At 41.1% G+C, this 25,723-nt stretch overlaps 1 protein-coding gene across 5 annotated transcripts in view; it reads left to right on the top strand.

The window, feature by feature from the left end:
* MAP4K1 (mitogen-activated protein kinase kinase kinase kinase 1) overlaps window positions 1-25,723 on the top strand; it is a 353,135-nt gene that overhangs the window by 233,365 nt on the left and 94,047 nt on the right. For all 5 annotated transcript variants that reach the window (XM_073598728.1, XM_073598727.1, XM_073598730.1 and 2 more), the window contains one exon: window positions 4,384-4,441. In XM_073598728.1, the coding sequence (XP_073454829.1) occupies window positions 4,384-4,441 (58 nt within the window). The remainder of the gene's footprint in view (window positions 1-4,383; window positions 4,442-25,723) is intronic.

Genomic DNA, 25,723 nt, shown 5'->3' with positions numbered 1-25,723 from the left:
CAGTGGATGAGTTTGGCAGGTGAAATGGTTAGGCAAACTCTGCCGAGTTAAAATTGCCACACTGCAATGCCAAGCATCGCAACTGCAACAGTGTGTATGCACCTAAGCGGCCACCATGTTCCTTTGGAAGTGGGGAGTCAGGGGCAATAAAAATACAGCTAAACCGCTTGTTTTTACCATATGCATGAACAAGTCCTTATTGGGGCTGAAGAACTTACATGTATTTGGGGAAACATTTACTGTTAATAATTAAGGTATGTCGTCTATTGTATTTTACTTGTAGGCAGGTGCATATTGTCCTCCATCCAGTAAGCGGTGCTGTGCCATTGTAAAGATGAAGCAGAGGCTTAGAGCATGGGTGCTCAACCTGTGGACCTCCAGCTGTTGCAGAACTACAAGGCCCATCATACCTCTGCCTCTGGGAGTCATGCTTGTTTAACTGACAGCCTTGCAATGCCTCATTGGACTTGGAGTCTCGCAACAGCTGGAGGGACACAGGTTGAGCACCCATAGCTTAGAGGAACATTGTTCCTTTGTAGACTCCTTTGGTGTCTGATTGGATTTTTCAGCCATCAAAGGCGGGGCAGTGCAAAATAAGGGATTTGAACTGTGTATTTATCTGTTTGCCTAGATTTCAGCTTTTTATGGTAGATTTGACATTTAATTACTAACCACAAAAGCACACCAATCAACAATAAGTATTTTTGTCTGTTTATTGTAGACAGCACATGGAATTTCCCTTTAGCTAGTCAGTTTAAATTGAAAACAAAGACAGCTTATGGGTGGGGCCAAGACTTCTGGTACCCAATGGAGAGGGAGCGTTCACATAGAGACAAAATAGTGTTATAAGTTCTTAAATTTGAATAAGTTGTTATCAAGGTAAATTGCAGTAACACTTGCAGTATTACTTACTATTAGTGTTACTACAAGTACTACTCTAGTAACTAGTACTCAATTCTTACACAGCATAACATCAGGTAGTGAAAACCCCAGGCATTAATGGCACAAGTTGCAGAATAAGGCATACATTGAGGCACTATTCCATACTAAGCATAACATGTGTACGCATATCTTAGGCAAAACAAGTCCGATCACCTTCAGGTCTGCTGTGGTCCACCAAAGGTGTGGAAAGACCAGGCGACCTCTGTAATGGTTGACGCGTTTCAAGGGCGCGAACCCTCTTCTTCAGAGCCAAAACAATGAATCGTTGTTTTGGCTCTGAAGAGGGTCCGCCATTGAAACGCATTAGCCATTACGGAGGCCACCTGGTCTTCCCACACCTTTGGTGGACCACAGCAGACCTGAAGGTGATCAGTCTCTTTTTGCTTAAGATATGCGTGCACGTTATGCTTAGTATGGAATAGTGCCTCACTGTATGCCTTATTCTGCAAATTGTGCCATTAATGCCTGGGGCTTTGCACTACCTGATGTTATGCAGTGTAAGATTTAAGTACTAGTTACTATTAGTGTTACTACCAGTGTTACTACAAATACTAATCTAGTAAGTAATACTGCAAGTGTTACTGCAATTTACCTTGATAACAACTTATTCAAATATAAGAACTTTTATAAGAACAATTTAAACTGACTAGCTAAAGGGCATTTCCATGTGCTGTCTACAATAAAACAGACAAAAATACTAATTGTTGATTGGCGTGCTTTTGTGGTTAGTAATTAAATGTTAAATCTACCACAAAAAGCTGAAATTTAGGCAAACGGATAAATACACAGTTCAAATCCCTTATTTTGCTTAATACATTTATTTCCAGTGATTTAAGAGGAACTAAAGGGAGGAGACTCAGCTTCCCAATGCTCTCTGGTTGGCACCTCCATTTTCTTCTATGTGCTGGATTTTGGTCATCTTGATTGGGCAGTGTGGGATGACATCACTCCTGCACATGCTCAGGAGCTAGTCATACCGGCACACAGGACTAGCCAGACTGCTGTAAGCTGAGCTGCACATTAACCTTCCATTCTATCTACTAAGGCTAGCAGCATAAGATTTTAAAAATAATTAATGTTGATTGAGAGAGTAAAGTTCCGCTTTAAGGTGTGTAATCCTTTCATAGCTAGAGTTCATTGATGCATGGATTACCAGACCAAATTTAGCAGTGTCAGTATGCATCAATTAACTTGAAAATACATCAAGTCATTGTGGGCAGGCTTTGATCAGCAAATATATTGTACTTTTGACATCAGTTTGAGAAGCTTCTGAGATCATTTAAAATTCATTGGTGGATCAGATGATCAGCATTTGGACTTCTTCAGTTGCTTTTCCCTTCCCATAGACTTGAATTTTTATATTGGTTTTTGAAATTTACAAATGCAACCAATTGGAAACTGAATGAAAAGTTTAGCACTGGGAAACACTTTTTGATAGATAAATAGTGCATTTTATATACAGATATATGCATAAGACCAAAATGAGGGTCAAATAAGGAGGAAAGCGGGACAGGGGGACTTTGTTACAAATCCAGGATTGTCCCTCAAAATCAGGGAAAGTTAGATGCTATGACATACATATACTGTCTTCAAATATAATAGTAAGCTCCCATGAGCAGGGCCCTCCTTATACTGTAACTATTCTGTCCCCCTTTATTTCGTAAAGTGATGCACAAACGTTTGATGCTATATAATCCTGTATAATGAGAGTAATAATAATATTTATTTCTCTGTGCACTGTGGAGTATACCAAGTTTTCCAAAGTCACTTTGCTCATCCCTACTGGTGAGTTTTAAGTAGTAGGTGGGCAGCACTACTGTGGTTAGCCCTTCCGCCTGGCAGTACTAGAGTTGTCCTCCAGGTACTGTGGTTTCCTCCCACACTCCAAAGACATCCTGGCTCCTGTCTAATTGGCCCTAGTATGTGTATTTATGAATGTGAGTTAGGGATGTTAGATTGTAAGCTCCTTGAGGGCAGGGACTTATGTTAATGTACAATATATATAAAGCGCTGAGTAAATTGACAGTGCTATATGAGTACCTGTAATAAATGAATTAGTGACAGACTACGGTGCTCATTTACAAAAGGAAAGAGAAAGGCACCTCTAAGAGCAGTGGTTAAAAGATTTATTACAGGCACAATGGGATTAAAAAAAGTATAGAATATTAAGAGGTCATAGGCATATAATGATTTGTCCTCATGCGAAAAGCTGTAATCCTTGTCTGTCTGGGGGAGAGAGAGAACGCCGTCCTGCAGCTGTCAGAGTCCCTGGTGACGTGGATTAGCGAGGAGGTGAAGATACAATGAGGTGACCTGGATTCTGGAACCAAGCTGGAACGCACGCAGCCGAGGTGAAGGTGTTGGGTGGTAATGCGTTTCGGAGCATGCACGGCTCCTTCATCAGACCCCTTCAGAGCTGTTTCTTCTCTACAAAGTGCTGCCTTCAGTGCCATCTCTCCACTGCTACTAAGGACCGGATACCCAGCCTATACCAGAGCGCCCTCATCTCTCTCTCCTTTCCCATTTACAAAAGGCGTAGAGCATGTTAATTTTGCAAGGGAAATTTGCAAATTAAATGTGGTGAAGATTAACTTAGCAAAGAATATCCAATCACATGCAAGGAAAAACAAAACAAAAAGAAATTTAGTTTTGCTTGCCCGTGGTTGAATGATAGAACCCAGCAGACCCTCATTTACTAAGCTAAGAGAAAATTCACTTTGCTAAGTGAACAGCCTTTCTGCGTTTTAGTAAATCAACTCCATGTCTTAGCAATAGGATGAGCTCTTGGTTCCATCCAAACCCATGTTTGGACCAACTTTTGCTTGTTTGTAGGTTCGGCAAATGGCCACAGTAAATGGGTGTTCAGAAGGGAAGTGAAACATTTAGCCCAGGCTCTAGTCACACTTGTGCGATTTGTTATGTCCTACATATCATGCCGCACCCACTATAAGGACTTAGGAGCTTAGTGCATTTCTAGCAGAACAACAAGTATTTTTTTGTACTTTCAACGTCTTTAAAGGGATAAAACATAGAGAAATATATATAATTATATTTAATATTTTTTTTTCCTTGATGTATGCATTAAAGGATGATTTTACCATTAAGGAAAAAATAATAAATGTACATATTTTTTCCTATAGAGCCTGCAAAGCATTACAACCGTGATCAGCAAATCGCATGTGCAGTGTTACTTAGAAAGCTGGAAGGAGAATCGATGCATTCAATACACTAAGAACTACAGGCCATCTGCCATAGTGGCAGGACTTGTCGTTTATTCGTTCACAAATCCCTGGGGGGGTGGGGGGGTCCTCAGAAGGTGAGGGGGGGGGGGGTTTGCAACATCTTACGCCCTAAATATGGATGTAACATGAACTTAGCCTTTAAGACTTCAACTCTTGGTTATACTATATGATAATCATGTATGTATACATTTTTCTGCAGGCAAGGAACAAGGTGAGTGGGGAGCTGGCTGCTGTGAAAATTGTCAAGGAGGAATCTGGTAAGTCTGATCTTCATTATATGCAAAATACACAATATACACATAATATGCTTTTTTTTACTATGACATCATCTGAAACCTACAGAACCAGCCATGGGGGTTTGGCTTTAAGGTAAAACTGTACTGGATATGCACATACTGAAGTAATGTAACTCATCTAATATAGTACTGTTGGTTGAAACTTTTACTGAGTAGCTCCACCAAACTGGATCCATTATCACTGCTGCACTATTTGACCCATTATAAGGTAGCCTTGAATACTTTTTTTAATCAGCCCATGCAGCCAATCGGCCGCAGCACTGATCAGTGTATTCTGATGGCAGAATACAATTATACAGCAGGGAGGATCTCCTCATGCGCCTCCAATGTGTGGATGGGGGAATAAGTTAATTTTTTTTGTTTAAAAAAACGGAATCATGTATGGCCAGCTTTAGTGATTAGCACATCTGCCTTGCAGCACTGGGGTCCTCCCTTTGCGTCCCAGCCTAGACAATGCATGGAGTTTGCATCTCCTTCCTCTATTTGCAAGGGTTTCCTCCTACACTCAAAAGACATGCTTGTAGGCTGTAAAACTTAAATTAAAAAAATGAATAAACATGTTATACATACCTGCTGTGTGCAATGGTATTTCACTGAGCGGCCCTGCTTCTGCTCCTGCCCCCTCTTCTGGAGTCCCCCGCCGATGCTCTTCCTCTTCTCTGCGCACCACCATAGGAAGCCGCTTCTTATGGGAGTACACATGCGGGCTCGCTCCCGATCTGTACTACATGCATCTATAGACGCACACAACATGGCTTGGCCCCACTCTCAGCTCTCAGGGTTTGATTGACAGCAGCAGGAGCCAATGTCTCCTTCCTCTGTCCTGTGAATGCAGGAAGAGAGGAGAGAGCCGCTAGCAGCTATAGATGGAACAAGTAAGGAGGGGTGGGGCATACAAACACTGGGACATTTTCTACCTACATGCAGGGAATGCATTAAGGTAAAAAATGACTGGCAGTTTTTATATAGTCTTATCCTTTGAAACTTTTTCTCTGACTCTAAGAACACGTTTTGATTATAGTTCAGCTCTAAGGATTGCAACAACACTTTTTTGTGTCTGTGGTTTTGCAGACTTTATACCATTGTTTAACACCCTTTGCGTTTCCTGAGCGCATGACAGAACACACAGGAAATGTGCATTTTGCCACGTTTCGGAAACGCGATGCAAATGTGCATCTAGCTTGCAGTGCCATTAAATGGTAATGGCGCCCAAAACGCGGTTATAAAATGTGTGTTTTGCTGTGCTGCAAACATGCTACAAACATTACAAAGCACGTGCTGAAAAATACGTTTCGCTCTACATGCAAAAAGTTTGTGGAGCTTCTTGGAAAAAAAAAAAAAACACGTAAAGGAAAAATGGGACTGGGAAATCTACGCTACGGGAAGCAAGAAACTTTTGGCTTGGGAAAACTCTAGAAGGGTGGAATTTTTGAGGCACAACCCACATCAAAAATATATTAATAAGGTACAACAATTTTATTAATCAAATTTAAAAGATAAACATAATTTTGCCCACTTAAATATATAAAAAAAAATGAAGTGAGAATAGGGCCTTACTGTGCTTTGGATTAGTAGTCAACACCACCATACCTGTGAGCTTATGTAACTGAGAGCTCCTTCCTCGTGTAAATCCATCTCAGGACTCACCTATCCATCCATTGCACTGTGCTCTAACTATAAAATATAATAAAGTAAATGGCAACAAATTATTTAGGTCAGTGACTATACAATATTACATTATATTATATATAAAACATATATTATGTTTTCAGGTTAATTTAGATTTCCACCACTGGTTAGGACCTCTTTAGTTAAAGCAGACCTAAAGTCTTATAGTCTTACATACTGTATACCTATAGTCTCATATACCTAAGGTCTTATATAATGCACTGTTGTATGGATGGCCCCCACAACAAAGCTGGAAAATCAATAGCCTGTGCAAAAAAATCTGAAATATAAAAAAAATAAATTGGATTCTTACCATATTCTGGTCATAAGAAACCTACAGTAGGTGGCACGTTTTCTTACAGAGGCTCCTTGGCTTCATGAAAAACAACCTTGCGTAAAACTTTGTATCTCATGGTTCTATGAATACTAAATTGCATGCATAATCCAGCTGAAAATTGTTTAAAGTGTTTTCAAAAATAATAAGTAAAAAAGTAGAAAGCATTTTCTCAGGCACAACTGTATCATAAAAATATATCTGAACAGTTGCCTCTTTTGGTCCTTATCTCATTTTCATGTGGCTTTCAATGGTCCCTCATTTGGGTTCTCAGACATTTCCTTTGTCCCCTTTTCTTCCTCAAATGTCACTCTTTTAGTTCTGATGTACAGGACTTAAAATGTATACACTATTTAACAGCCAAAGGTGTTTACATTTCTTTAAACTTTTCATCCAAATGGAGCTTCAGCAAAGGTGCTCTTTAGTCTTTGAATCTTTTGCTCTTTTAATAAAGAAATTAAATCTAAAGCCTCGTACACACAATCGGAGTACGCTCGTTAGTACGCTCCTTCAGACAATTGTTCTCCAACTTTCCACCAACAAATGTTGGATGGCAGACTAGTAAATTTTCGACTGACAACGGTCTGTTGTCAGATTTTCGTATCGTGTGTACACAAGTCCGTCACACAAAAGTCCAAAGTACAAACACGCATGCTCGGAATCAATGCTCACCAACCACGACATTAGCAGAAGGTGCCCAAAGGGTGGTGCTCAAGAGCTGAAATTCCACGTAGTACGTCACTACATTCGTGTTTGTTGGCCGACAATTGTGTACCGTTAGTATACAAGACAAGTTCCCAGCATACGCCCTTCGGACAAAAGTCTGACACTCTTGGCCAACAATCCGGTCGTGTGTTTGAGGCTTAAGTCTGAAGAATGTCTGTTCTTAGGAGCAACAATTAATTTTGTGAATATTGAAGCTGAAGTGTATATTGTGAGTTGCTGAAAGGTATGTTCTTTGCCTCGCTATTTTGTGATTAGGGATGAGCCGAATGTACCTGGGTTTGGTTTGAGAAGTATTTGGCAAACTATATTGAAGTTTAGGTGCTAAGTCCCAAACCCCATTGGAGTCAAGGGGGGCCAAATGTAAAAAAACGGTAATAGCCATTTTCTAAGCTGATATTCAAAGGATTATCAAGGAAATGGCACAGGGGGCTGAGCATTGCCCAGGGAAACATGTGCTAAAACAAAAATGTATTTTAAAAAATGATGTGTGACATGGAGCAGAAATTTTAATATTGCTTAATGGGGAACATTAAAAATGCGAAATTCTTTCAAATAGCATGGCTGGGGTGTGGCCTGAACCTGTCTGTGAAGTAGTACATCTGTATGATGTATACAAACCTCTACAGCTAAACTGATATTTACAAAGGAAAAAAAAAGCTGCTTGTATTGCCAGATAGCTCTGGCCACTTCCTTCTGTTTGTAAACAAAGCAACTTGGGATTCCCTTAATCCATACCAAACCCTCATCCTAGATGGTGGTCTGGTATAGATGTTAATGGATGGGACCCCATATAAAAAAACAATAACATGGGTCTCCCCCTAAAAAGAAAACATACCAGGCCCCAATCCATGAAGAGGTTCAAGTAAAGATGTCAAGAGGGACAAAACAACAAAATAGGAAAAAAAACAAAAAGGTGTGGGTTTATCCCTAAATTCTATACCAGACCCCCTGTTATGGATTTTAGGGGGAAACCCTGGCAAAAAAACAAAACAAAAAAAGCATGCATGCAGTTTTGGTCAGGAAAAGAAAGGGGGAAGAGGGTGTCTCCCCCCCCCCCCCCCTCTGAACCGTACCAAACTTCATGCCCTCAACATGGGGGTGAACCTTGCCAGGGGAGACCACCCTGGCAAAGCACCTTCTTCCTATGTTGATAAACACAAGGGCCTCTTCCCCCACAACCAACCCTTAACTTTTCTAATATTCGGTTAATCTCAATTGAGTTATATTGTTAAATATGTGTTTGATACAAACTAATGTTAAATATTGACAAAATAAGCTCCCTCTATATAGTGAAAAACAAATGGAAGGTAAATAGTTCTTATAACTTCTAAATGACTACATTTAAGGTCTTGTCACATGATTTATCCATCTTGATCAAGTTGGAGATATAACGTGTTTTTTTTTTATTGAAGGCAATTTAGTACTGATATATTATTATCCTATGCTCATCATTACATTGCAATAGGTATGTTTATTACCTGGACCTTGTAATAATTCAATAAAAACTATTTGAATTCAATCCTATGTAGCTCTTTACACTGGATCATTGCGCTTCAATTGAGGTTAAAAAATCCCACTTGCTGCATTTTTGGTGCATGTTTGGTCCAGTAAAAAAAAAAAAAGCACCAAAAACGCATACCTCCATTGAAATGAATGGAAACCATATCAGACGCATCAAAAGCACATTAAAGGTGCAACACACCTATGGGAGGTTCTCAGGCCTGGGTTCGCAGGGTCGCATGACGGGGGGAATTACATTGTATTCAATGGTGCCCTTCTAATCAACAAGGAATGCTTCTTGTCTATGCTGGTGTGACTGTGGGATAGCATGAAGGTCTGCTGGTCTGGTATTGCACTGAAGTTGAAATGTGGCGTGATTTCCCTTGTCATTCAGTTCTGTGAGCTTGGGAGCTTCTAAAGTCGCATCAAAGTCACATCAATAGTCACACCGTAAATCACATGAAAAGCACATTAGAATATGCGTTGCATTACATTTAACGCAATGCAGAAAAAAAGTGTGAAGGTAGCCCTACGGCTTGTTTACACTTGCTTCGACTAACAACTATTCCTTCAACATGCTTTTTTGATGTGTTTTTGATGCTTTTGAATGAAGATATTTGCCAGCACACCATGAAACGACATAAATAGCGTCCAAACGGATAATTTATTGCATGATCACAACACAAGGAGAGTGCAACGTTTCAGAGTCATCACATGCCTGACGAAGGGGTCCTGTATGACTCCGAAACGTTGCACTCTCCTTGTGTTGTGATCATGCAATAAATTATCTGTTTGGACGCTATTTATGTCGTTCCATGGTGTGTTGGCAAATATCTTCATTGTGACTTGAACCAGTATCCAGCTGGTTGTTGCTGCAGCACCCATATTTGAGAGCTCATCCAGGAATGTGTGCGATGGGAATATGAAGTATGATTTGATGCTTCAGTGATGCTTTTTTGAAAGCCTTAATGGAGCTTGGCAAATGCCCGTGTGTGTTGATTTTCTATTTGTTTTAAAGGGACCCAGTAGAACCACAGCTCATTGGCACCCCTGTTCTGCAAGTCCTCAGTTTATTAGTACCCTCATTCAGCAGATCCACTGCTCAGTAATACCCCTGCTCTGCTGATGCCCAACTCAGTAGTAACCCCCAGCTCTGCTGATCTCCCACTCAATCCTTTGATTTACAAATCCTTCTCTCTATCTGGTCCCCACTCAGCTCATTCTATATTGCTCCCACGCTGCTTACCATGTATGACATCTGCTAGTTTCTCCTGCCCTGGTCCCCCAGCTTTGCTGATCCTTTGCTGCTCAGTCCTCTAACTCCAGGTCCCCACTCACCTTATGCTATAGCTTCCCCATGTTGAACATCACAAGAGTAGTAATTGATCCTTTTTTCCTGAAAATCCTAAAACATTTTGTATATTGCAGCACATGCCATGCAACTTCATTGTAGGCTCAACTCGCCACCAGAACAAAGTTAAATGTTTTTTATTAAAAAGTTGTCAGCAGTATATGCATTAAACTTCAAAACCAAAAAATAAGAAGGCCCTCAGACACTGCCCCCATGAATGAATAAGGGGTACTCATTCACAAAACATGTAAATAAAGACACTACACTTTTTGGCAAACTATAGAACCCCAAAAATGTCCCACGCTGTACATACCTCGTCAGTCATGTCATCCAACAATGCAGGTCCTCGCCAATCAGGATGAATGATGCCCACCGACTTGCCAAAAGAGAAAAACACCAATCGACCAACACATCGAATCCTGTCATTACTCTCACCGTGAATGACAGCTCCAGTCTAGACTAGACATGTGCGATTAGTTTCGTACGAATCGAAAATTCGTACGAATTTCTGGAAATTCATAATTTGTATGAATCCGAAATACGAATTTTTATGCATACGAGATCTGTACGAAATTTCATTTACGAATTTCGGATCCAAATTCATAACGAACATTCGTAATTGTTACCAAAAGTTAACGAACCTAAAAGTTAAAAACCCAGGAAGTCACCACAGCACAGGGATGGTGGGAGCCCCTCATAATGATAAATTCATCATAACAAAAATTCGTAATTGTTACGAAAAGTTAACGAACCTAAAAGTTAAAACCCCAGGAAGTCAGCACAGCACAGGGATGGTGGGAACCCCTCATAATGGGCACAGCGGGTGTACACTCAGACCTGGGAACTCAGCACAGGTATGGTGGGAACCCCTCATAATGGGCACAGCGGGTGTACACTCAGACCTGGGAACTCAGCACAGGGATGGTGGGAACCCTATGGGAATTTCTATGCTTACGAATTTTATACGAAATTTCGTTAACGAATTTCGGATCCAAATTCCATTACAACAGAAACGTGACTGGTGTTTTGTTCACCAATCAGAGGAAGTCAGCACAGCACAGCGCAGGGATGGTGGGAACCCCTCATAATGATAAATTCATCATAACGAACTTTCGTAATTTTAGTTTACGAATCTAACGAAAATTCGTATTTCGTACGAATTCAAATTGAATTTCGGATACGAATTACGAAATAAGAATTCATTTTTGTACGAAACGAAACAAATTTATTGACGGCGCACATGTCTAGTCTAGACATGTGCATGATGAAAAATTTTGTTTTGTTTAGAATCATGAATCTAATTATTTTGTTTAGTTAAATTCCGTTGATTCGTTCAATTTGTATTTGAAATTCGTACACAGAACTTTTCAAATTTTCTTCGAATTTACAGATTTTTTTCAATTCTGAACGTTCACATCGATAAATTTTGAATCGGTCGAAGCAAAAATGTTATATTTTTTTCGATTCCAATGCGGCAAAATGAACAAACAAAAGAAAAATCTTCATCAAATTATTACAATGACTCTTTAAATCACCTTTTTGTTTAACAAAAACAGCATTATTTCAAAATTGTGCTCTAATAACACACACAGTCTTTGATTTCAGAAATATGCTAATAGTTCGAATTTGAATGGAATTCGATGTAAAATTTGATTCAAATTTCAATATGAATTTCGGAAATTCAGACGAATTTATTTTTGTTATTCAGAGCATTCAGTAAACTTTGTTTATACTGTAATTCGAGTATTCGAATATATCTGAATCTCAGAATAAAGAAAAATTTGTCCGAATTTAATTCGGAACAAAACGGACCGCACATGTCTACTCCAGTCTCCGTCACTAATGTAAACATAGGGGGTGGGGTATAACCAGTGATGTAAGTGGTGAAATGTGGCCAAATTTGGGCAACAATTTCAGACACTATCCTTAGCTGTTTACATAGCCAGAGATTTCCAGCCAGCAAATTAATTCCATAACAACCGATGACAGTGAAAGTTGTCCTATATAGTAGCTGTAACGAGCCCCTTGCTCGCTCGGTTCCACTCTCCCGACACTCCTCTGCAGCTATTGAATCAGATTGCAACGTCTGATGGTTCGGTCATCCAATGCTCTGGGATTAGAACTTCAGCTATGTGCCATTCTAACCCAGTTGTGATAGCTCAGAACAAACACCAGGCAGGCTGTATGTAAGTTCAACCAGGAATCTATTTATTGACAGGAATACAGTCTTATTTATACAATAAAAGAGGAGGTGCAGACCTCCTGCTCATATTACTCTAACAATACAGCTGTAACCTAATTAACCTAATTAACATGAGCTAATTAACTAATCCCTTTAGACAGCCTAGATGACTCAGACATGACCTTTAGGCCAGACTGGCCGTCTTGTAGTTCAGAAAATCCAATCAACATTATCACAATAGCAGAGTTAATTAACACAAACGACAATGGGGATCTAATGACTCTTAGATCCCATACTAGAGACTTATTTACAATACACATTTTAGCAGACAATAGACAGACAGGTGCTGGAATTTACATCAGCATCTCCTAACAGTATCTGTCCCAGCATTATAAATCAGCCACTATTCCAATATGGCAAATCCAGGGTCCCCAGAGTCTGTGTGTCCTGGGGGACCAGGACTCGAATCCACAGTAATACCACCTCACGGGTCCCCAGGCATACAGCTCACAAAGAGCACCGTTCCCCCAAATGCAAGGGCCCACGATCGATCGGCAAGAGGCTAGCATACAGTCCCCTCCAAAAGTCTCTCTCCCGGCCAGGTCTGTCACAGTAGCAATAGAAAAAATGCTACTGCATATGACAACTGGCTCCCGTTGATTGGGCTAAAAGTTCAAAACTTTAGCTCATCCCTATTTTTGATAAAAGATGTCCCTCTCAAATAGCTGAGATGGAAGATCTAATCCATCAAGCTAGAGACACCCCAGCTAAATTTCACAGAACATGGGCAGGCTGGCTCCATTTTAAGGAATCAACTGAATATCGCAACATCTTATTGGATCACTCATAGCTTGGCCTGGGGGGCAATAACTGACACCTAATAAATGACCCATCAAACCATGCCTGACCATTCCCCTACCCCTCCTTGCCTCCCCCTCTCTTCCCATCACTTCCTTTACCTATATACACATATGCTACCTGCATAAACAGATCTCAGATGAAAAACATCACACGGAAAACGCATAATAACTGCAATGGAACTTGCTCACCAAAAATGACATGCCTTGCATGGCAAGGTATATAACTATGAGAACAGCAGGTTCACAACTTACATGTAGTCGAATGACACCCCCATCCACGTACAGTTAGTTCCCGATAGGGGTGCGTGAGGATGGGGCAATACACCCGGTCACACGAAGAGACTTGCAGAATGACCTCACTATGGGTCCTCTAGGAAGACCACATACCGCATGTTAAGTCCTGAAGCGTTCCACAGCTCCACCTATTATAGATGATGATTTTTGAATGTTACATTCTGAGTTGGGTCTTATCTTTTTGTTTATATTCCACCTGGCACTCTTATTATAAGATTCTGCACACAATGTATTTTGAGAATGTATTGACGCTTGGTTCCATGTTTTATTATTTGTAACATGCAGTTTCTTTAATAAAAACACTGAAACAAAAAAAAGATGTCCCTCTCCTCCCATCTCATAAAGTTGGGGGATAGGTTTATATGTAGTCATACTGCTGAGTAAAAGACTGCTTGAAGGTTGTATTAATTGAAGCAAATTAATTATGAAGTTAGAAAACAACTACTTTGTGGACCACTCTAAATATAACATATTGGTTGAAAAAGTGGGACAATGCACATTTAGAGAGGTGGTGTTGGACTGAGGAGTACTCCAGTGTGTTGGCAGTTGGTTTGGAATACAGTGAATTGTTAAGTCTTTTAACTTGAACTAGTGTGCTTAGTGTATTGTAGAACCCTTATATTTTGTCAGAAAGATTATGAATGAAGATTGGGCTGCAAGGTTTTAGCAGAATCCATGGTGGAAAACAAGCTAGTATACAGTACCATCATAAGATAACTCCCAACTGGTGATTTCTTCATATGCCAACTGTGGTTCTTAGTATGTTTTTTGCCCAAAAGCAGACAAAAATATTTTAAGGACATGACCCACAAATGAAACTACAGACATGGCACACAACATTTTCCAGCAGGGCACATGTTAATTACTCAGATACGTGATCTTGTGGCGCTAATACAAATGTAAGACATGCTAACGTGACTTCTTTGTGGTTCAGATGACTTCCTTATCAAGTTTTGCTCTCCAATCTCCACCTAGCTATACACAGCTGACTGTCCCATATTAGCAGACGCTTCCAGCCTACGCACGTATTGACTACAACTCTGCAGAAGTTATGTGGGGATGGTGTCATTTAGCTCAAGTTGTCAATGTGCGATATAGGCCCCACAGCACCATTTATCAGAGAAAATATCTGCTTATACATCACAGTGGAAGAAAGATAGGATCTTTCTGTCTCCTACATAATCTTGTGATCTACATGTTCATGTTTCATTTATTGGTAAAGAAAAGTGAAAGAAACTATAGTTTGGTTTTAAGCGATCACATATTTGTATTGTTGCCCCCCAATCTCCACCCTCTCTCCCTGATAACCCCCTTATTTTTTTCTTATGTCCCATTATACATACTTTTTTTTTCTTCCTGCAAATTTCTGCCTACTCCGGTGATGTCACAGGTCCTTCATCTTATGCTGCTTACATACTGGATTTAAAAAAGTGGTTGAATGATGTAAGTTATCATTCAGCCTAAAAGAATGGCAACATCTGGCAGAGAGGAGATACTGCAAGTTAGGGAAGGTGGGGGTGCTGCTCCAGATTGAAGGTTTGTATTGCAGCCAGAGGCACCTTTTTTATTTTTGAAAGGTGAAGCTGAGATTTAATACATAATACACACACATATACTGTATATATACACACACACACATATATAAATGCACATATGCACACACATATATAAATGCACATATGCACACACATATAAACACATGCACACACACCTACATACATACATGTACATGCACACACATACACACAAACAGTGCCTTGCAAAAGTATTCACCCCCTTGGCCTTTTTCAAGTTTTGTTGCCTCACAACCTGGAATTAACATGGATTGTTTGAGGATTTGCATCATTAAATTTACAGAACATGCCCACAACTTTGAATAAGTTTTTTTTTTATTGTGAAGCAAACAAATAGGACAAAATAACAGAAAAAGTCAATGTGCATCAATCACCCCCCTAAAGTCAATACTTTGTAGAGCCACCTTTTGCGGCTATCACAACTCCAAGTCACTTTGGATAAGTCTCTATGAGCTTGCCACATCTTACCACTGGGATTTTTGCCCATTCCTCTTTGCAAAACTGCTCCAGCTCCTTCAAGTTTAATGGTTTGTGCTTGTGAAAAGCAATCTTTAAGTCTGACCACAGATTTTCTATCGGATTGAGGTCTGGGCTTTGACTAGGCTATTCCAACACATTCACATGTTTCCCCTTAAATCACTCATGTGTTGCTTTAGAAGTGTGTTTGGGGTCATTGTCCTGCTGGAAGGTGAACCTCCATCCTCACCTCAAATCACACACAGAGTGGTACAGGTTTTGCTTAAGAATATCCCTGTATTGAGTACCATCCATCTTTCCCTCAACTCTGACCAGTTTCCCAGTCCCAACTGCTGAAAAACATCCCCACAGCATGATGCTGCCACCACCATGTGGATGGTGTTCTTTGGGTGATGTGATGTGTTGGGTTTGCACCAGACATAGCGTTTTCTTTGATGGACAAAAAGTAAAATTTTAGTCTCATCCGACCAGAGCACCTTCTTCCATACATTTTGGGAGTCTCCCACATGCCTTTTCGCAAACTCAAAATGTGCCATTTTGTCTTTTGCTGAAAGTAATGGCTTTCTTCTGGCCACTCTGCCATAAAGCCCAACTCTATGGAGTGTACGGCTTATTGTCGTCCTATGTACAGATACTCCAGTCTCTGCTGCGGAACTCTGCAGCTCCTCCAGGGTTACCTTAGGTCTCTGTGCTGCCTCTCTGATTAATGTCCTCCTGGCCCGGTCCATGAGTTTTGGAGTGCGGCCGTCTCTTGGCAGGTTTGTTGTTGTGCCATATTCTTTCCGTTGTTATGGTAGCTTTGATGGTGCTCCTAGGGACCATCAAAGATTTGGATATTTTTTTATAACATAACCCTGATTTTTACATCTCAACAACATTGTCCCTTACTTGTTTGGAGAGTTCCTTGGTTTTCATGGCAGTGTTTGGTTAGTGGTGCTTCTTGCTTAGGTGTTGCAGGTGTGTATATGTAATGAAAGATCATGTGACGCTTATATTGCTGTCTACTGCTGTCTACCTGACTTTTTTTTTCTTTGGAGTCTGCTGGTCTGTTTGCCTAGGACGTCCTGTGCCCTAACCCTCTCTCCCTACATTTTGTTGTTGTGAGCAATAAACTCACTTTTTTGTGAGTGGAATTTTGTCCGAAGGGCGTTGGCCCAAATTTGTCTTGCATACACAGAGCCACACAATTGTTGGCCACAATTACGAACGTAGTGACGTACTACGTGGTTTTTCAGCTCTTAAACGCCACTCTTTGGGCTCCTTCTGTTAATTTTGTGTTAGCAGAAGTTTGGTGAGTGTTTATTCGCACTTTTCAGTTCCCACTTTTCGTTTCTGAATGGCAGTTCGTCAACCAGCCATGTTGCAAAATCAGAGGAGATAACATGTGTTTTTTATTATTGGCCTTGGAGTTATTGCTTTCACATTATTTTTTTGGTTGAATAATTATTTGATTTTGTATATTTTCTATATTTTTGGATGCATAGAATGCACTTTTTGGTTAATTTCTATTGGCAGATAGCATGTCTAATTTTATTTGTTTTCTTTTTTTAATGCACAATAAAAAAAATTGTGGAGAATAATACTTGGCTTGTGTTTTACTTCAAATGATAGTTTGGGAGTAGGCAGTTACATTTTAAAAAATACAATGTAAAATTAACAAGTGACACCAACAAAGTTGTATCTTTGATCTTAAAAACTACGGGGAAATGGTGTTTTGGTAACTTGCCCCAAAAAAATAAAAATACTGTAAATAATAATATTATTCTTGATATCACTAATAAAAAAAAGCCTTTGAAAATTTGTTTGCAATAACTCCATCAGTATCATCAGCAAAGCGGTTTAATTATTATCCCATTAAAGAAGAAGAGAATGTGCACTGCATTTAGAGATTTCATAATTTGCCACGTCACGAATGTTAATTCTCCATTATGAACGCTAGTTTACAAGACCGACCGCTTCTGCTTCTGAGCATGCGTGTTTGGACTTTTGTACACACGATTGGAAAATCCGACAACACACATTTGTTGGCGGAAAATTTGAAGACATACTAGCCAACATTTGTTCGCAGAAAGTCCTGTCGGAAAATCTGATCAGGTGTACGGGCCTTTAAAGTGACTGGTGTCCATTTTTCTGCAGCTGCCCACACCCACCTTACCTAGGAACCAGCACCCTGAGTTGAAATGTCAGCCCTCCCTGATGCGGGGGGTGCTATACATGCTTAATGTATCATGTAATATATTTATGATATGACTATACTTCGGTTGTTTTACACTAAGCTTCTTGTCTCTTCTGGACAATGGTATCCACAGAAGAATTATTCCCCTTAGCACTGTTTTATGGTCCATAGCTTGACACCAACATTTCTTACCCATAGAAGGCAATGAGTGTTATAAAGAATATGTTCTTTAAAAAAAGTACAGGTGCAGAAATGAACTGCTTTATTTAAATGTGTTTTATAATGTTGTGCCTTTTCTACAATGAAGTTGCAAAGATTCTGTAGACCTCTTCTCTGCTTGACCCCTGCTCTCCACATATTTGTTCACTTCTAGTCCCAACTCATGAAATGGAAATTCTCATTGGAATCCATATTAGCAGACCCGACAAACCAGGATGGTTTCCTCAATGCAGCCACGTCTGGTCAGGGATGGCCTTGGTATACTGTCAGGGAATTTAGTAGACCAGACTGTGTGGACTGCACAGAGGAAACCAGAAATGCATGTAAGTGAAAAAATAATGGTGTTTAATAAATAAGTGACAAGTAAGAGAAATATAAACAGTGCAAAACCAACCACAGACCCACAAACAACAAATAGTATATACAAGTAAATGGAGATACCGGAATCGTAAACAAAGCCAGGCCAAGGTCATACACAGGGAGGTCAGCAGATGGGTAAGGATGGCAAACCAGCAAGACAGGGAGAAGATGAATGGATAGGCTGCAGGGATCCAAGGGAATCAGGAGGGACAAGAACAGGATGGGCTAGGGATAGGGATCGGATCGGATCAGAACAGTACAGAAACAGGTTCACGGTCAGGATACAGGCAGCAGGGTCAGGGCGCAGGGAGAAAGATACCAAGGCGAGCCTGTGAGGGCTTGCTGGGTATTTATAAGGCTGTAGTAATTGACCTCATGTTACAGCTGAGCGCAGAGGGTGCTGTTTGCTCCACACTGCCGGAGTGCACCCGCTGGTGGACACCGGTACTACGGCCCAAGGATGCAACAGTGCCACCAGCAGGAGAGACCTCTTACTACAGGTCCCAGGTGTTGGAAGACACCCGCTGGTGGACACTGGTACTGTGATCCAAAAGACCGATAGCGCCACCAACGGGTAAACCCTCTCATGACAGTAGATTTACCCTCTACTCCGATTTTGGGCATAACGTTAACATTTTGGATTTCATATTATTTTCTGGTTTGGTGACAATGGCCAAAAAGACAACTAGAGAGACTGTAACTTAACAGGAAATCGCCCCGGGAATTTATTTGAGGTGAATGCGGTTAACCAACAATTGACAGAGTAAATGCAGTCTCAAAATTTATTAAAATAGTCATGCAAACATAAACAGAATCATAGCCAAGCCACTGAAATGATACATACAGTAGGAAATGTCATTACACGTATCATGGTATAAAATGTAAATTGCAGAGTACACAGGCATAAAAAGTATTCCAACGCATTTCGCAAGACATATGCTCGCTTCATCAGGAGTGAGTATGTAGTTTTGTGAGTATAGGGCCATGCGTTTTTAGACCCTCTTGACTAATTGTCACGATACCATGTCTGTGTTGATACTTATTTGGTTCATTATACCCCGTACAGATGTACTACACACGCATCTACCCCTGATGAAGCGAGCATGGTCTTGCGAAATGCGTTGGGATACTTTTTATGCCTGTGTACTCTGCAATTTACATTTTATACCATGATACATGTAATGATATTTCCTACTGTATGTATCATTTCAATGGCTTGGCTATGATTCATGTTTATGTTTGCATGACTATTTTAATACATTTTAAAACTGCATTTACTCTGTCAATTGTTGGCTAACCGCATTCACCTCAATTAAAGTCCCGTGGAGATTTCCTGTTTTTTGTTGCATATATTGGTATGGAGGTGGTTAGCGGGTGACACCAAACCTTTTTCTTTTTAACTTACCAGGAGCTCTCGTCTTTCCCCACTCTACCCAAATATAAGAAAAACGTTTTTACTATGTATACACTACGCTTAAGGCCCCTTTCACACGATCGGACCGTTCAGGTCCGCCTGTCAGTTTTGACGGCGGACCTGAACGGGCGATCCATGTTAGCCTATGGAGCGTCGGATGTCAGCGGAGACATGTCCGCTGACATCTGACCCCGTCCGATCCGCTAAAAGCAGACGTATGGCTCTACGTCCAGATCCGTCGCTGGCGGATCGGATCGGGTGAGATCTGACGAAAACGGACACACTGTCCGTTTTCGTCCGATCCCTCCATAGGCGGCAGCGGCGCCTGACAAGCCCCTCCCCGCTCAGTGAGCAGAGAGGGACCTGTCATCCGCCGGCTCAGCGGAGATCAACGGACAGATCTCCCGCTGAGCCGGCGGACCGAGGCGGGCTCCGTAAAAACGGAGCCCGCCTCGTGTGAAAGGGGCCTAATAGCTCAAGCCAAAATTTACATATACAAGTGAATGAGGTTATGTCCATAATGGTGATGGTATTGACATAGCCCCAAATGAACCACTATGGCTCAAAATTGATATGGTCCAGACATATTCAGACAGAATAATGGTGAATACTGCACTTGGAGCAGATGGCATACACCAAGGTGTCCTAAAAGAATTGAGCTCTGTCATTTCAAAACGATTGTTTATAATTTTTAGAGACTCTTTGACATCTTACCACCCAGCCTATAGCAGATTGACAGACAGATGGGCATTTTGTCCTTCTGAGTGGACGTCGTATACTTGGATTTTGCAAAAGTGTTTGACACAGTTCCACACACACGGCTCATGTGTAAGGTAAAGTCTACAGGCTTGGAAATATCAGTATATGGATAGGAAACTGGCTAAAAGGCAGAATTCAAAGAGTAGTGATAAATGATTCATTCTCTGAATGGTCTAAGGTTATCAGTGGTGTACCCCAAGGTTCAGTGCTGGGACCCTTACTGTTTAATACCTTCATAGATGATATAGGGTCTGGGATTAAAAGTACCATTTCAGTCTTTGCAGATGACACTAAGCTATGCAGTGGAATAACATCCTTACAGTATGTCTCCAATTTACAAGCTCTGAGATGGCAGGCTGACTGCTAATTTATTTATAGCAACCTCCCGGGACACACTTTTCTATCTCCCATCTCGGAGAATGCGTGGGAAGTTATCAGGCTGATAACAGAGCTACTGAGCAAGAGACAGCTACGGACACTTGCCTTGGACTTAGATAAGAAAACACTACAGATATATGTGCCCAGCTCAAATTTCATGAATTGGGTTTACATCCACTTTAGGGTCATCACAGAGGACAAGGGGGATTTCATCTACAAATAAGGAAAGGTTTCTTCACAGTAAGAGCTGTAAACTTGTGGGAAAGACTCCTTCAAGAGCTGGTTCTGGCCAGCTCAGTAGATTGTTTTAAAAAGGCCTTGATCCTATCCCAGAAACACATAATATAACTGAATAATAATATTTATAGGTAGAGTTGATCCAGGGAATATCTGATTGCTTCTTGGGGGATCAGGAAGGATTTTATTTCCCCTGCTGAAGAAAATTGGATCATGCTTTGGTTTTTGGTCTTCCTCTGGTGGGTATAAGTAGTGTATATGGAGGTTTTTTTCATTTGTGGTTTTTTTTTTCTGTTTTTTTCCACTGTTGGTTGAACTGGATAGACTTGTGTCATTTTTCAACCAGATTAACTATGTGAATATGTAAAGCAGTGACACTCTTCCCTTTCTTTTGTATGGCTCCATGTTAAGTGTGGGTTTACAAAAGAAAAACAAACATGCATACTCACTTATGTGGATGCAGCATTGGTCCAATGCTGCAACTGTCCCCGCCACCTCTAAGACTGAGAACTAAGCGATCAAACACCACTGATTGCTCAGTTCTCAGTCTTCAGTGAGCAGAGATCGGTGACTGTCATTCACCAACTCTCTACTCTGCCCCTCCAACCCTAACTGGAGCATCACGCAGAAGCAGCTGGCTCAGGCTCTCAGCGGCTCACTGAGAGGCTGAACCATCTGCCACACAAGCATCTGGGTGGATCCTGAATTTAATCCCTCTAGAGTCTGGACTGGCTGAGTGAAGTCATTGGACAAAGGACTTTAGCCTGCTGTTGGCTGAATCTGAGTTACAGAAGTACTGAACTAACTGCACTCCTGTGACCCACAGGAGAATTAAAACCAAAAGAGCTTTGGCCCTACTTCTCCTTTAAAACTATTTCATCTTAACCACTTGCCGACCATGTCATGCAGATATACTGCAGCACAATGGCTCTCTTGGGTGAAATCCCGTATGGGTACGTCCTACACTTTTTTCGACCACCAGAGGGCGCGATGCACGTGGCCGGCGTTTGATCGCTGTATAAATGCCAATGGTCCCAAAAAAGTATCAAAAGTCTCTGATCTGTCCGTCGCAATGTCGCAGTACCGCTAAAAATCGCAGATCATCGCCATTACTAGTAATTAAAATAAAATAATAAAAATGCCATAAATCTTTCCCAGTTTGCAGACACTATAATTGTTGCACAAACCAATCAAAATACGCTTATTGCGATTTTTTTTTTTTACCAAAAATATGTAGAAGAATATACATTGGCTTAAACTGATGAAGAAATTTGTTTTTTAAAAATATTTTGGGGGATATTTATTATAGCAAAAAGTAAAAAATATAGTTTTTTTTTTCAAAATTGTCGCTCTTTTTTTGTTTATAGGACAAAAAAATAAAAACTGCAGAGGTGATCAAATACCACCAAAAGCTCTATTTGTGGGAAAAAAGGACGCAATTTTCGTTTGGGTACAACGTCGAACGACCGCGCAATTGTCAGTTAAAGTGATGCAGTGCCAAATTGTAAAATGTGCTCTGGTCGGGAAGGGGGTAAAATCTTCCGGGGCTGAAGCGGTTAAAAAGATGTGATAAGGATGTAAGGTGTTCCACATTTGGTAAGCTTGCTCAGAGCTACAACACTTTTGGAGCAAAGTCCATCACTTTGCATCAGAAGTCTCTACATGTGCTCCAGCCCAGCATCTCCTCCACCTTTCCTCATTGCCTACATGGTCATATTGTAAGTCTCTGGAGGTGCACATAGTTACATAGTTTCATAGTAGGTGAGGTTGAAAAAAGACACAAGTCCATCAAGTCCAACCTATGTGGGATTATGTGTCAGTATTACATTGTATATCCCTGTATGTTGCGGTCATTCAAGTGCTTATCTAATAGTTTCTTGAAGCTATCAATGCTCCCCGCTGAGACCACCGCCTGTGGAAGGGAATTCCACATCCTTGCCACTCTTACAGTAAAGAACCCTCTACATAGTTTAAGGTTAAACCTCTTTTCTTCTCATTTTAATGAGTGGCCTCGAGTCTTGTTAAACTCTCTTATGCGAAAAAGTTTTATTTCTATTGTAGGGTCACCAGTACGGTATTTGTATATTGAAATCATATCCCCTCTCAAGCGTCTCTTCTCCAGTGAAGAGAAGTTCAGTGCTCGCAACCTTTCCTCATAACTAATATCCTCCAGACCCTTTATTAGCTTTGTTGCCCTTCTTTGTACTCGCTCCATTTCCAGTACATCCTTCCTGAGGACTGGTGCCCAGAACTGGACAGCAGAGTCTTGTAGAGTGGGAGAATTATCGTTTTATCTCTAGAGTTGATCCCCTTTTTAATGCATGCCAATATTCTGTTTGCTTTGTTAGCAGCAGCTTGGCATTGCATGCCATTACTGAGCCTATCATCTACTAGGACCCCCAGGTCCTTTTCCATCCTAGATTCCCCCAGAGGTTCTCCCCCCAGTGTATAGATTGCATTCATATTTTTGCCATCCAAATGCATTATTTTACATTTTTCTACATTGAACCTCATTTGCCATGTAGTTGCCCACCCCATTAATTTGTTCAGATCTTTTCACTACCTTGGAGGTCCTTTTCCTCAATTTAGCTTCTAAGTCCCTAAAATCGTTCTTTAGGACACTCCATCTGCCTCTGACTTTGTCATTGGTGCCAATGTGCACCATGACAGCTGGGTCTTCCCCAGCCCCTCCCAGTAATCTGTCCACAAGACCTGTGATGTGCCGAACCCAAGCGCCCGGTAGACAACATACTGTTCGGCACTTCAGGTCTTTGTTACAGATTGCCCTCTCTGTTCTTCTAAGAATTGAGTCCCCTACCACCAGAATCTGTCTTTCCTTTCCCTTCGCTGCCCCCCCCACTCTCACTGGAGGAGTTCTTCCCCCGGCAGCTAGGAGAGTCCCTCAGCTCCAGCAGTGATGGTCCCTGACTGGTTTTACCAATGTCACTCAAAGAAGCGTACTTATTGGGATGCTCCAGTCCTGGATCGGCCTCCCTGGCACTTCCCCTCTACCCTTCCTGACTGTCACCCATTTACTCATTGCTAGTGCCTGCACCTCTTTGTCTCCACCCGCCTCTGTTCTGGCCCCTGCCGGCACCTGCCGTGTACGTTCCTGGCTGTCCTTTAGTATGGATGGACTTCTCAGTGCTGACAGTTGTTTCCCCAGATTCAGAACCTGGGCTTCCAGGGAAACAATGTGCTTACATTTTGCACAGCAGTATTCGCCCTCGATTGGATGATCAAGGAACGCATACATGCAGCAAGATGTACAAAGATTTGCCTCTCCACACCCGCCTGGCATAGTACCTATTAAATTTAGTGAGGATTGGGGATTATACCCTGTCCAAATTACCTAACAGCTAGCTTCCTGACACTAATACTCAAGACAATACACAGGTACACAACAAGACAATACACAGGTACTCACAGACCTACATGCACTCGCAGAGCAGTCGCAGACCCACGTGCACCCACAGACCTACGTGCACTCGCAGGCCACTCGCAGACCTACGTGCACTCGCAGGCCACTCGCAGACCTACGTGCACTCGCAGGCCACTCGCAGACCTATGTGCACTCGCAGACCTACGTGCACTCGCAGGCCACTTGCAGGCCACATGATTGCAGCATGATATTTTTGCTTCTATAGATAGACTATACTTTTGTATAACTCCCTGTAGAGTGGTGCTCCCATTCCCATGACATAGTGGACTGGATATAGGGAAAGGACAGTACCTCTTTCCACTTTCTTCTGTTTCATATTTCTCCTCTGTATGCCACCCTATCTCTCGTCCTTTTTTTTAACTCTTTTTTTCCATGCACTTGGTGCAAGCCTTTTTGCGCTTACTATCCATGTGTTGGTGCCTATCGATTCTGTACAGATAGCACTCTGTCACTCCCTTCCCCACTCTTATGATTCTCTTTTTGTATGCTCCTAAACCTAGAATCGTTCACTCAAAACACTGACTTTTCTTGACTAGGAAGAATAATCACAATTGCTATCTAACTAATGACCTCTATATACATCACAAAAGGTAATTGTTGTACAGAATTGAAGGTCATTTGAGATACAAGAAACTTTTTTTTTTAGATCAAATCTTTACCTATCAAGGTCTCTACTCCCTATTAATTTCTCTGCTGATTCCCCAATTCTATCAACTTAGTATAAAGCTACTGAGTGTAGACGTCACCTCATGTTCCAGATATTGTACCCAGTTAATATATGCATATTGTCATATATTTTATATCCTCTGGATTTAATACTGTACCTGTGAAGTTAAAATAACATACTTATGGAAAAATAACTGCAACTCAATATAGTTCCCTTTCAACTTGTGCATCATAGGACCATCGGACAGATTACCACAGATGGGGTCCTGGAGGAATAGTTGGGTAGAAAAAATGTTTTGAATGCTTCAATAAAAACCCCATTTGACACCAAAGTCGCTTTAAACATTGTACCCCATGTTTTGCAATGATCTCCGTTCATATATGTGTGACTTAAAGGTGCAGGGACTTACAAGTAGGTCATGCACTACTTTGGTTTGACTTTCATGCAACTTGAGGGCCATAGACTTCAATGTTAACCCTCAAAAGTTGCATGAAAGTCACACCTGAATGTTTTACATGCAACAGTGGTGCAACAGTGGATCCGACTTTGCAAAGGGACAAGTCACATCCAAGTTGCACCCATCCAAAGTTGTGTCAACATTTGCACCGAAGTTGCACTCCAAAGA

This window comes from Aquarana catesbeiana, linkage group LG09 (assembly GCF_042186555.1).
Source record: "Aquarana catesbeiana isolate 2022-GZ linkage group LG09, ASM4218655v1, whole genome shotgun sequence".
In the NCBI taxonomy this organism is placed as follows: Eukaryota; Metazoa; Chordata; class Amphibia; order Anura; family Ranidae; genus Aquarana; species Aquarana catesbeiana.
This window is presented reverse-complemented; position numbering and strand designations above follow the sequence as displayed.